Source organism: Natator depressus, chromosome 2 (assembly GCF_965152275.1).
Source record: "Natator depressus isolate rNatDep1 chromosome 2, rNatDep2.hap1, whole genome shotgun sequence".
Classification (NCBI taxonomy): Eukaryota; Metazoa; Chordata; order Testudines; family Cheloniidae; genus Natator; species Natator depressus.
In genome coordinates this window covers 184,171,322-184,184,461 of record NC_134235.1, presented here as the reverse complement: position 1 = coordinate 184,184,461, position 13,140 = coordinate 184,171,322, and the positions used below count along the sequence as shown (strand labels likewise).

At 43.3% G+C, this 13,140-nt stretch overlaps 1 protein-coding gene across 1 annotated transcript in view; it reads left to right on the top strand.

The window, feature by feature from the left end:
* Nucleotides 1–13,140, top strand: part of TGM4 (transglutaminase 4) — a 40,675-nt gene that overhangs the window by 9,087 nt on the left and 18,448 nt on the right. Inside the window, exons 2-3 of the mRNA XM_074943527.1 lie at nucleotides 12,059–12,241; nucleotides 12,608–12,714. Of these exons, the coding sequence (XP_074799628.1) occupies nucleotides 12,059–12,241; nucleotides 12,608–12,714 (290 nt within the window). The remainder of the gene's footprint in view (nucleotides 1–12,058; nucleotides 12,242–12,607; nucleotides 12,715–13,140) is intronic.

Here is a 13,140-nt window from a genome sequence, read left to right as displayed (position 1 = left end):
AATTAGATACCCATGGCTGGCCCAAGTCAGCCAACTCAGGCACCCGGGGCTGAGGCTACAGGGCTGTAAAATTGTGGTGTAGACATTTGAGTTTAGAGAGGAGCCCAAGCTCTGGGCTCCTCCCCCCTCACTCAGGTGCCAACCCAAGCCCGAACATCTACACTGCAATTTTTAGTCCTGCACCCCAAGCCCTATGACCCCCAGATAGCTGACCTGGGCCAGCCACGGCCATTCTGCAGATCTTTTATTCCAGTGTAGATGAACCCTTAGGAACTGAATTTACTGCAAGTGTCCTCCTCATAACACAAGAAGCGGGAAGCTTCAGGTTTACAGACTGCCGAGAGCCCAAGTGAGCGTTAAACTGAGTCTTTGATTCTAGGACTCTAAGCCCAAACTGATGGAGGTAGCTTAGGTCCAAAGTTAGCTGAGCTGCTCAATAGAACAGGAGGAAGTTTGCCAAGTCAGTGCCACTCCTGCTTCTGTTAATTAAAGAGCCTTATTAGCCCGGCTCATTATGAATACAAGTGAAGTGACTAACGATTGTAGATTTTTATGTTACGGAAACATAAAAAAAGGGAGTAGGGGAGTGGAATTGCTGTTATCAATAGTCTAGAACCCAAGAGAAAAAACTGTTGAAACACTGCCCGATTGTCAACTAAACTCCATTTACTTGATTTAGCAAAGATAGAGGATGACTTCTGCCTAAGCAGGACAGAGTCAATCTGCTACAAACATGGAAAGAGTTGAAACCATGACTGTGTAAAATGTTACTGCATCTTAAAATTGAAATCCCCTTACCAACCTTCACAAAAAATCAGACTTCAGAGATCAGCATCCAGGGGCCTTTCATGACAGGGTCAGATTGGTATGAGGGCACAGGAAGAATCTCACCTTGCTTCATATACCAGGGCCGATATTAGACAAGGATACTCCCACTGATTAGTAGAATACCCCGGGGGGGTGGCAGGGAGAGAGGAGGGAGGCTGGTGTGGGACTCCCAATACATAGAGGTTCAGGAGCATCATAACGTAAAGTGATGGATTAAGGTGAACTGTGACACAGATCAACAAAACTGCAAGGCTCCAAAATCTTGATCCAAAGCCCATTGAAGTCAATTTAAAAAACTTACTAAGTGACACCAATGAACAGCAATGAACAGTGTATGGCCAGGGATTAGGGTGCAAAGGCCTCTGGAGTATAGATGCCAAATTGATCTTTTCAACCGTTCCATAGTCTCTTGGTATGTAGTCTCTAGGGTCCACAGGTAGGCACAGAATATATGTTCTGTTCAAACGAGAATTTACAAAGCCTAATAGAAATGTATCCACAATGTTTTTTAAAATGCTTTCAGTGGAAACAGTTTATTTTTAAGGGGATAAAGCAGGTTGCAACCTAGACACTGCAGCATCCAGTTTTGAGAAAGAATAAACTCGTAAAAACACACACGCCCACACGCTCTGGAGTTACCGGATTCTGTGGAACTGTTATTGTCATTGATTGCAGCTAAGTCACCAGTCAGATCTGTTGTGATTTATATGTTGTTGGTATTTAGGGTTTATTGTGTGCAGTGTAAATTGTATTAATTCTTTCACATCAACTCCCTCTTTCCAAACACCACCCCTTGGCACTGTACATGCTGTCATTTCAAAGCCAGCTTCTGATAAAAAGGGGCTGCTTCCTTCTACGTGATCAGAGAAAGGTGGCAGAAGTGACGACGGGCTTTGCCAGTACTTCAGGACACAAGACCAGAAAGGATCATGAGTCAGCCAGCTGGTGAGTTTTAAAACTTCGTAAGCTGTAAGACCAGTGTATGCGCAGGAGTTGCTTTTTGGCAAGCTCCTGCACGAAGAACCTGATCTGAAGCTATTTGTAATGTGTCTAGTTAGTGTGTTTGTTGCTGGCAACCCATGTTCATTACAGAGGAAAGGGAACATAAGCTGATGAAGTTCTGAGACGAGTCTGAGCTTGCTATATAGAATCACAGAATCATAAAACTGGAAGGGACCTTGAGAGGTCATCTAGTCCAGTCCCCTGGACTCAAGGCAGGACTAAGTATTATCTAGACCATCCCTGACAGGGGTTTGTCCAACCAGCTCTTAAAAATCCCCAATGATAGAGATTCCACAACCTCCCTAGGCAATTTATTCCAGTGCTTAACCACTCTGACAGTTAGGAAGTTTTTCCTAATGTCCAACCTAAACGCCCCTTGCTGCAATTTAACCCCATTCCTTCTTGTCCGATTGTCAGAGGTTAAGAAGAACAAATTTTCTCCCTCCTCCTTGTAACAACCTTTTATGTACTTGAAAACTGTAATCATGTCCCCTCTCAATCTTCTCTTCTCCAGACTAAATAAACCCAATTTTTTCAATCTTCCCTCATAGGGTCATGTTTTCTAGACCTTTAATCATTTTTGTTGCTCTGCTCTGGACTTTCTCCAATTTGTCCATATCTTTCCTGAAATGTGGCACCCAGAACTGGACACAATACTCCAGTTGAGGCCTAATCAGCATGCAGTAAAGCGGAAGAATTACTTCTCGTGTCTTGCTTACAATACTCCTGCTAATACATCGCAGAATGATGTTTGGTTTTTTTGCAACAGCGTTACACTGTTGACTCATATTTAGCTTGTGGTCCACTATGCCCCGCAGATCCCTTTCCCCAGTACTCCTTCCTAGGCAGTCATTTCCCATTTTGTATGTGTGCAACTGATTGTTCCTTTCTAAGTGGAGTACTTTTGCATTTGTCCTTATTGAATTTCATCCTATTTACTTCAGAACATTTCTCCAGTTTGTTCAGATGATTTTGAATTTTAATTCTATCCTCCAAAGTACTTGCAATCCCTCCCAGCTTGGCAACGTCCACAAACTTTATAAGTGTACTGTACTCTCTATGCCATTATCTAAATCATGGATGGAGATATTGAACAGAACCGGACCCAGAACCTATCCCTGCGGGACCCCACTCTTTATGTCCTTCCAGCATGACTGAACCACTGAAAACTACTCTCTGGGAATGATTTTCCAAGCAGTTATGCACCCGCCTTATAGTAGCTCCATCTAGGTTGTATTTCCCTAGTTTGTTTATGAGAAGGTCATGGGAGACACTATCAAAAGCCTAACTAAAGTCAAGATATACCACATCATCTGTTCCCCTCATCTACAAGGCTTGTTACCCCGTCAAAGAAAGCTATCAAGTTGGTTTGTTCTTGACAAATCCATGCTGATTGTTATTTATCACCTTATTATCTTCTAGGTGTTTGCAAATTGATTGCTTAATTATTTGCTCCATTATCTTTCCAGGTACAGAAGTTAAGCTAAAGTTAAGATACATACACTTCTTCTCCACTCCTTTTCCTGTTTACACAGAGTCGGAGGGGTCCAGGATTCTTTGCCTGTCTTTCTGGTCCGTGTCCCGGGTTCAGAGGTCTTAGAGTTCTAGCCTTTTCTCTTCAGGCTTTTCTTGACAGAATCTTTCCATCATATATCCCCTCAGTCTTCCATGCCATTCTTTCTGTCCTCTTCCTCCTGTGTTTTCTGTGCTGGTCGTATTATGTGTCCAAACGAGCTCTCAAGCCTATCACTGAGATTCCCAAGTTCATCTTCCCCCGACTTCTTCCATGCGCAGTCTATCTACCAGCTGTTTGCCTGCCATCCTCCTTGTGTATTATTTTCTACTACTATCTTCTTTTCTTTCATCTCTGTAGGACTGACCATTTCCAAACCATAGAGCAGGCAGGGACAAATACACCCAGCATGCACTTTTCCTTTCGGTTTGTTACTGAATTGCTGGTTCCACAGCACTCCTGGCACCTCTTTCACTGCTGCCCATGCCCAATGGGTTCTTCTTTTCAGTTCTCCAGATCTCCCTCTAATGGCCCTAAGTGTACTTCCCAACTATACAGATTTTCTTCTGCTTCAGCTTCTCTCCTGAAATTTCGGCGAACAGATAGATATAAAACATATGCACCCACTTGCATGTTTAACTCCCCTTTTCCTTGTTAATAAGTCCAGTGCAATGATGAGTAGCTTGTCACTGTCACTGAATTGTTTACAGTACAATGGCCCTTTGTGCTGCTTGTTATGTAAGAAACTGGGCTGCCTTACAAAATACAGATCCTGAGGTAAATCATCACCTAACAGAGTCCAAGTTGTGCTACAGATCCCCACGGGCAGGCTTCAGTGGGAAGTTCTTAGGGACTCTTTCATCTCTGCTGCTTTGAGCTTGGCTGCGAGAAGAAGTCTGCACACAGATCCCCATTGTAGTGGTAAATGATTGCTATTAAATCCGGGTAGTAAATTCTACAGTCCAAATTGTAATTTGTCACCTGGTCTGACTCTAAACCATCCTACCAAAGCTTAGAGGCTCAATTCCACAATCCAGAAGCTCTCCTGAGTAATCCTTACTCCCGCTGAAGCCAAACACGTGCCCTCTACCACCCCCATTTTTAAATTAATTCTGTAATTACTAGATTTAGGAGCTGTAAGCATTAAAATGCTGGGCCAAACAGTGAGCCAGATCATTATCCCAGTCTGTGTATGGAGGGGCCCCTATGCATGTGGCTCTCCTCCCTTGTTCATGGAAGGTGGGTTCAATTGCCTCCATGGTACCATGAAGTCACAGAAATGAAGGATTAGAAGGGACCTCTCGAGGTGACTAGTCCGTCCCCAACCATGCTGAGGCAGGACCAACTAAACCTAGACCGTCCCTGAGATATGTTTGTCCAACCTGTTCTTAAAAACCTACAGTGATGGGAATTCCACAATCTCTCTTGGTAACTAGTTCTGGTGCGTATAATTAGAAAGTTTTTCCTAATATCCAGCCTCAATATTCCTTGCTGCAAACTAAGCTGGTTACTACTTGGCCTGCCCTCGGTGGACATGGAGAACAATTGATCACAGTCCTCTTTATAATAGCCTTTTTCATATGTGAAAACTGTTGTTGTGTCTCCCCTGTGCCTTCTCTTTAGACCATACTTGACCCCATCCCACTCTACCATACATATCTGAGCCTTCTCCTTGCTTACGGTGTTGTACTGCCTTACCCAAAGAAGGTTGTACACTGCTAGGTTGAGAGACTAATTTGTGAGAGACTAATCTGTATTTTGTAAGGCAGCCCAGTTTCTCCACAAGGGAAATCTCATAAAGATTTTCAATCAAAAAACCCTTTCTGTGTCTTTTGCCATATGAAGGGACAATCTTAGCCAGTGTTTGGAACTGTTTGCAGCTGCCGTGAACAAAATAATAAAGAGCTAACAAAAAACATGAATTTCTATCTATTTAACTAACTATGCAGATGCGCACTCACAGAATAGAACCATGTCAAGGCTTTAGTATGCGGAGAATATTTCTGTTACATCTACTCTCTCTTTCTCTCTCTCCATTTTTCTCTTTACCTCTTCTCCATACATGTTACATCAAAAAACTATCTTACTAGAACATTGCAAAGTCAAGCACTCAGAAGTTAGCAAATGCCAAAACTGAGGATGCAAAAAAGATTTAAGATTTTCCAAAAGAATTCAGCGTGAGGCAGACACTTAGCATGGGAATTTTCAACCTGAATGGTTTAAAATTGGCAAAATTATAAGCAACCATAAACAGAGTCTCAGAATAGGAAGTGTTGAAAAACCTTAACTGTAAGATGTGTAACCAACTCTGTTTATAATTATTATTAATTGTTATGCAATTATTATGCTTATTATTAAAACATTTACCAGGCAAAAATACGCTGAGATATAAATTGAGCTCTCAGGTATGCTCTGAATGTACAAACAGAATCAATTCAGTTAACCAAAAAAACCATAAAGAACATACATAAGGTAGGAAAACAGAGACTTAAAAGATTATTATAATGATTAAGTTAAAAAACCTCTGGTAACTGTAAACTAATACTATCCCAATGAACTTCAGGAAATATGATGTAAAACTATCCTATAAATAATACACTATGTTCTATAAATAATTTTTGCTTGTGACTTCCAGTTAATCCACATTTGTGACCAAATTATCAAATTATACCTAAAAAGAACAGGAGTACTTGTGGCACCTTAGAGACTAACACATTTATTTGAGCATAAGCTTTTGTGAGCTACAGCTCACTTCATCGGATGCTGCATGAAAGCTTATGCTCAAATAAATTTGTTAGTCTCTAAGGTGCCACAAGTCCTCCTTTTCTTTTTGCGAATACAGACTAACACGGCTGCTACTCTGAAACAAATTATACCTGTTTGTTTGCTTATACATAATTTTCTGAGGGAGCCTACTTGTGAGAATTCAGCCCTTGTAACTGCATATCTTTGTTCATGTGAAAGGACTTTGTCAATTTGAAATCTAGACAATTTAAAAAATAAAAATCCTTTCAACCATTAAACATGCACTTGAGACCCTGCCAGTTTTTATCGTTTTACAGTTATATTTTCCTATATTTAAAAATGTTTTTCTCTCCCTTGTTGCTGTTTGAAAGACACAAACTACAGGGGACTCTGCATAGCTTACTAAGACTGTATCTTCACTGCAGAGTTAACTCAAGTTATTTACACCCGAGTTAACTCCTCTCAAGTTAGCCTAGCTTGAGTGAGAGCAGCCGCAGTGTGAAATCTCCGTTGTGCTGCACAGAGTGATTGTGTTAGCAGCTGATGAGTTGCGCTGACTCAAGCTGCAGCCTCTTCCCCCAGACGGGCCAGCCAACTCGAGGTGAAAGCACCACCACACTCAAATGAAGAGATACTGTGTGTGGACAGGACTGGAGTTAGACACCACGTGAGTTATAACTCGATTTAACTTTGCCGTGAAGCTCTTACTTCGTACAGGAAATAGTGAAACTGGTTCTGTATAAAGAGCTGCAAAAACACAAAGTAAACAAAATGGGAAAACAGGCACAAATATTTTTCTGTAATCCTCTGATATAGTCATTGTAGGTCTGACTTATCACACTAAGGAGCTTGAGAGAGTATGCTGGGGTCCATTTAAGCTGTCAAATAATGTTTGGGAAATTATCAAACGTTTCCTCATGCAGCTGTTGGTCTGATCCAGATGAGTCAATCCCTAACTCTGTTAGCATCTAATTTAGTACAGCTAAGTGGCTGGGCACTAGGTTTATTTCTTAGATGTTGTGACTGGTTCTTTCTTACCCTAATGTCATGTTCCATGATGCAGTTAATGTAGCTACGTCTGTCCAACCATCCTACAGGATCTTTTCTCTTTGAAATTACCCCCCTGGCCTTTGACTCTGTTCTTTTTCTGCTGCCATGAGAACCTTTTAAATTCCTGGTGTGACAGGTTCAGTCACAGAGACCCCCTTGGGACTGTGACTGATGTGCGGAATTTACCTCTCAGCCCATTTTCTCTGCCAGCTTGGGACTCCAGAGTTTCAAGTAATAACAGACAGAACAAAGTAAGTTACCAAGCAAAGTAAAACAAAACACGCAAGTCTAAGCCTAATACATTAAGAAACTGATAAAGGTAATATCTCACCCCCAGAGATGTTCCAATAAGCTTCTTTCACAGACTAGATTCCTTCCTAGTCTGGGCCTGATCCTTTCCCCTGGTACAGTTCTTGTTCGTTCCAGCAGGCATCTTACAGGAAAAGCAGGGGCTTTCTCATGACTGAAACCCCTTTTGTTCTGTCCCACCCCCTTTTATAGCTTTGGCACAAGGTGGGAATCCTTTGTCTCTCTAGGTCCCCACCCGTCCTTCTAAATGAAAAAGCACCAGGTTTAAGATGGATTCCAGTACCAGATGACATAGTCACATGTCCTGTGAGACCCCAGCCTCCATTCTTCCAGGCCTGACTCTCACCAACGCAGGAAGGCTTACAAGTAAACAGAGCTATTTACAACCAATTTTTTTAGTCCATGGGAGCCATCAAGATTGTAAACCACACTTGGCATAATTGGCCCACACTTTGCATAATTACAATAGGACCTCAGAGTTATACTTCATATTTCTAGCTTCAGATACAAGAATGATGCATTCATACAAATAGGTTGAACACTCTCAGTAGATTATAAGCTTTGTAATGGTACCTTACAGGTGACCTTTTGCACGAAGCATATTCCAGTTACATCCTATTCACACTTCTAAACCTATTTTTATAAAGCATATGGAGTGCAACAGCACACCTGGATCTTCCACACATGCTTGTCACAAGTTATGCCTGCCTTAGTCATAAGCAACCAAGATTTACACAGTAATTATAAATGAGTATTTACTGGAAGCTTAGAGTGTAAATAAAAACTGCATCGGTGCACTTAAATAGAAAGTTACCTAACGTTTTTCTTGGCACTCCTTGGTTTGTGTTGTCACATCTTTGCAATCTAACAGCAAGAGACCAAGGTATGAGTGCCCCAAGGAAATTCATTTTAAATATGACTGTGTTAGCTTTGTTCTGCCATTGCCAGACCCCTGTGATTTTTTTTGCCTCTTGTAGCAGAGTGGATTTGTCTTGATACCATAGCTCTGAGCCTCAGCTGCAGCTAAGGGGCACCCATGTTGCTCAGAGGGTGGAGTACAAAGGTGCTTCTTTACCACCCTTCCCCATTCCTGAGCACTGGAATAAATTAAGAGCAGCCTTAAGGCTGCTCTAAGTTACACTGGGTGCCAAAGGCCCCAGAGGGCTGTTATGAAAGCTGGAGACTGCTGGGGCGCAAGGATAGCCTGCTCAAACTCCCTGCACTCACCGCAGAGTAGGACGTGGTGTAGGGGCCACTATGATGAAAATGGCTTTCAGGCTGCTTTGCTCTGGGTGAGTGTCACAAAGTTGTCTTAGTGGAGGGAAGAATTGGGGCCCCTGTGTTGTTCAGTAATAGAACAAAAACTATCAGGAGGAATTTTTTAGAATGTGGCATCTGTATGACTAATTGTTTTACTAGAGGTAAACAGGAATCATACTACTAGGGTGAAATCCTGGCCCCATTGAAGTCAAGGGCAAAATTCCCCTTGATTTCAGTGAGGTCAGGATATCAGCCGGGCCTTAAAGTTTAAACACTGCTCCCACTCTAGTCTGACAATACATTTAGCTGAGTACCGTTTCATCACTCTAATGCTCCCTTTGTTTCTTGGTTGGTCAGGGTGTTCCCGGGTGAAATGTTTTTCAACTGGTCATGAGCACCGATTCCCAAATGAAATTTACTAGTGGTAATAGTTTACAAGGGCCCAGTCCTACATGGTGCTAAGTGCCTTCTGCAGTGTCCCATGGGATGCTGTTTCCCATTGCTCTGAGCTCCCAATGATATCAGCACAGTCTAATTCATTAGGAACTAAGGATATTCTGCACCTGGCAGGACTGGACCTTAAAACTCTAAATCTTAGCAGTCCAAGTATGGCTTCAAAGAGACATCTGTTATTACTATTAATTATTATCCGGTAAGCACAAATGATGTGCTCAGGTCTGTACAAGATACAGACACAGAGATAATCCTTGCTGTAAGGAGAATACACTTAGAAGTAAAACCCTTGAAGAGGACAGATCCTTGAAGCTACGCTGTGCTAGTTAAATGCCAGTGCAGACCTTTTAATACTTTCTGAATAGGCCTGGAAATGAATACTTTCCTCCTATATAAACTGAAGTGATTACAGTATTCTCCACCCGTAATAAAACCATACTGATGGTACACTGAGGAGATTCCTTCCAAAGAGCTTCAGAAATCTATTTTAAAGAGCTAAAAACGAGGGGGTCTATGCCTAAAATTTAATCAGTCTTGTTTTGTTTGTGAGAGTTCACTATGGTACTTATTGGAAATCAACAGGAAGAACAAACGTCCACAGGAGGCTCAAAGATTAGCTTGATGCTGGTATTATTTTAACACGGGCGGTGAGGAGGAGGATGATTCATATTGCTGTAGCACAATAGAGGTGCTGCTCAAAGAGCAAAACCCCATCGCAGTGAAAATATAATCCATGCCCCCAAAGAATTCATAGGCTAGACTATGAGCTGGCACCACAGCATTAGGAACACAGGAACTGCCATACTGGATAAGACTTAAGATCCATTTAGTCCCTAGTATCTGAGAGTGTCCAATACCAGCTGGTGCAGAGGGGGGTATAAGAACCCCACAGTAGGCAGGCATGAAGTAAGCTGCTTCCCCGACAGGTCTCACACTTCTCTCTAATAGCTAGAGATCGGCTGAAGCCCTGAAGCATGCAGTTTAATATCTCGTCCAAAATTTGTTGTCGGGATGCAGTTGTCATGCAATAAGCAGGAGTCTCGGCTCAGCACCTGCCTAGCTCATGTCAGCTGATAGCACAGAAGACTAAACTCCAGAGCAGTAAAGTTGAGTTTCCAAACCATGGCAACGTCCCCTTAAGTGACAAGGATGAATCCAAGGTTTTGTTGACCAAGAAAATGGTTACGCAAGGCACATTGTATAGAGCTGACAGTGCTCCCATCCCCTGAGAAGTAGGGCACGCATGAGCAGCCATGGCAAAAGGTGGCAATCCCCTTGCTCTGCTTGGTTCTGTTTTCAGTTTGTTCTCTCAAAAAATTCTGAACAACTAATCATTTATTGTATTTAGAAGGGGCAGGAGTGAAGCGCATTGCAGAAACCCAGTAACTGAATATTTTGGAGAGTGATGCAGATAAGCTACTCTCTTCTATATAGGTTCTTATATCATGCACCTCACCACTATATCTGAGCACCCTCTGGTAGTGCGTTAAACAATGTAGCTAACATCTGTCTTGTGTTTGTTTTATCACCCTCACCCCAGGAGGGGAAGTGTGCGCCAGGGAGTGGTTTTGTGTATTTGTTTGTTAATATCTACACACACGCACTCTATGTGTAAATGAAAGAAGGTAGAGTCAAAGAAATGTGTCTTGCACTCAGTGTGCACGCTGGTGAGGTTTGTGATGGTCTTTAGTGCCTACAGGACTTCATTCCACAGTCCTGGGCCAGCCCTTGAGAAAGTTCCTTCCCCCACAGTTGAACTTCACCCTCGTAGAGTTCCATTGTGCCAGAGGGGCAACAGGCACAAACAACACAATTGCCAGCTAAACTGAACACATCTGGCATCAGACAACTATCTATTGTTCCAGCCATCCCATACCCCTCGCCACAGGGTCTGAACACGTAGCTCCTACACGTCCAGAAATGAAGACCTCTACAAGCAGAGCTGAAGGAGCAGCACAAGCTTAATTTGTGTGGTAGAGGCCTGTGGTTTTGGAAATGAAGGTTCTAGGTTCTACTGCTGATGCTGCATTTAGATGCCGGTTACGTCATCCCTGTGCTGCAGTCCCTTTACACTGGCTGCTCTGAGGAATGCCCTTGAGATAAGGGAAGCCTCCCATATGGCATAGCATCAGCATAGACAGTTCAATGCCAGTTATGACAGCAGGTCCCCACTCAGAGGACACGTTGGGGGCTATTCCTGAGGGAATGGAGACATGAGTGAAGTGCTTCTGTGCTCTGGCAGTTCCCAGCTGCCTCGATGTCCCTTGGGGCCTTTGGCAGCCAGGCCCAAGGCAGAGCAGCCCTACATTGGCACCCAGATTGGGTAAGGCAAGAGTGGCATAAAGTCACCTTTGCCTCCCGTTTTGGGCCCTGTGCCTAGCGCTGGTTGAGTGCAGAGATGAACTGGGCCTGTTGTGTCTATGGCTTGGTTACACTCTGCTGCCAGTGACATCTGAATTTAAGAAAACTGAAGGAATTTTAAGCATCTAATTTATTTGTATTTTGTACATTTCGTTCAATTTGGGCACTGGGTAATCGGAGCCTGTTCTGTTTCACTGTTATTTCTAGTCCCTTTCATCCTCTGGTTCTTCAGCCCTTGCACGATATTATTGACTAGTTAACACTGAGGCGGGGGGAAGTTGGGGGCAGGATGACTGTTTGGGGTCCTAACGTGAGTCGGTCCTAAAATTATTTAAAGGCTGTTTGCACTTATTCATCAAACACTTGGAGATGCGCTTGGGAGTTGGGTCCCACTAAGAATAGAAGCTACGCTCAGTTGTTTTCGTTATTTAACATAGTAAACAGTAAAAGCAACTGGAATTTGCACCCCACCCCCCCCCCCGGAGAGTTTTAACATCAAACCATTTCTCTTTCTCTCTCCTTGCTCATTGTTTCCAGCCAGCAGCCTGAAGACCCTTGGAGTTGATTTGCTCCAAAAGCAAAATGCCGGGCTTCACCACACCGAGGAATATCATGAAAACACCAGTCTGATTGTGAGACGAGGGCAGGTGTTTCAGTTAAAGCTGACCTTTGACCGGGAGCTGAAAGACAATGACAAAGTGGTGGTGCAGCTCAGTGTCGGTAAGAACACAACTCTTTAGCTCTCAATGGTATGTCTAGCAATGCAGGAGTTGCCATACTCAGGCATGCTAGCCCGACCAGACTTGTATGGTATCCAGTCTCAACACTAGCCAATGCTGCTATGGTGAAGAGTGAAGGATTGGATGCACCATAATGCACCTGGCCAATTTTATACTACATCATCATGGCGGAGACTTAATTTCTTCCATACCTTGGCTGGTAGCTAGATTATAGATCAAAGCATGAGGACAGGAAATAGAACCTTGTAGTCCTAACTACCATACACTTGGTCTAACCATTAGACCTTGTCATCTTATCACATGCTGATTCACACCTCCTCTGTATTTTGTATTGATCTATTTCCAGGTGAGAAACCAATGGAATCCAACGAGACCCTTTTGTCGATGAACCTGAGGTCTGGGCAGGACTCCCGGTGCTGGTGTGCCAACATCTCTAACACCAATGGGAAGGAGGTAGATAGATCACTTGTACACATAATTTATTCAAGTGGCAAATGAAAGGACCACTCGGTGCTGCAATGGCAGAGTGGGTGCTCTGGGTATGCCAGGGCTGGAGGGCGCTGTGGAAGCAGGGACTACACTCAGCCTTGGGGGGAGAGAGAACACTTGTGTCACTCCCTAGGGGCTTGCTCTGAGGCAGATGGACGCAAGATGGAACAGCATCAGCAGGCTTCAAGGGAAGCTGTGCCCAGCCCTTTTCTATGCCTGCAATATGGGAAGGGGAGTTAATTGGGAGACATGGGAGAATACTCAGAGCTCTGAGATTGGTTTCTGCTGTCTGCTCACTAGCTTTATAGGAGAAACACCATCCCATTGAATTCATCGCTCTATTGCTATATTCTGACAGCTGCCTTGTCCTCATCCCATCCATTTCTCCCT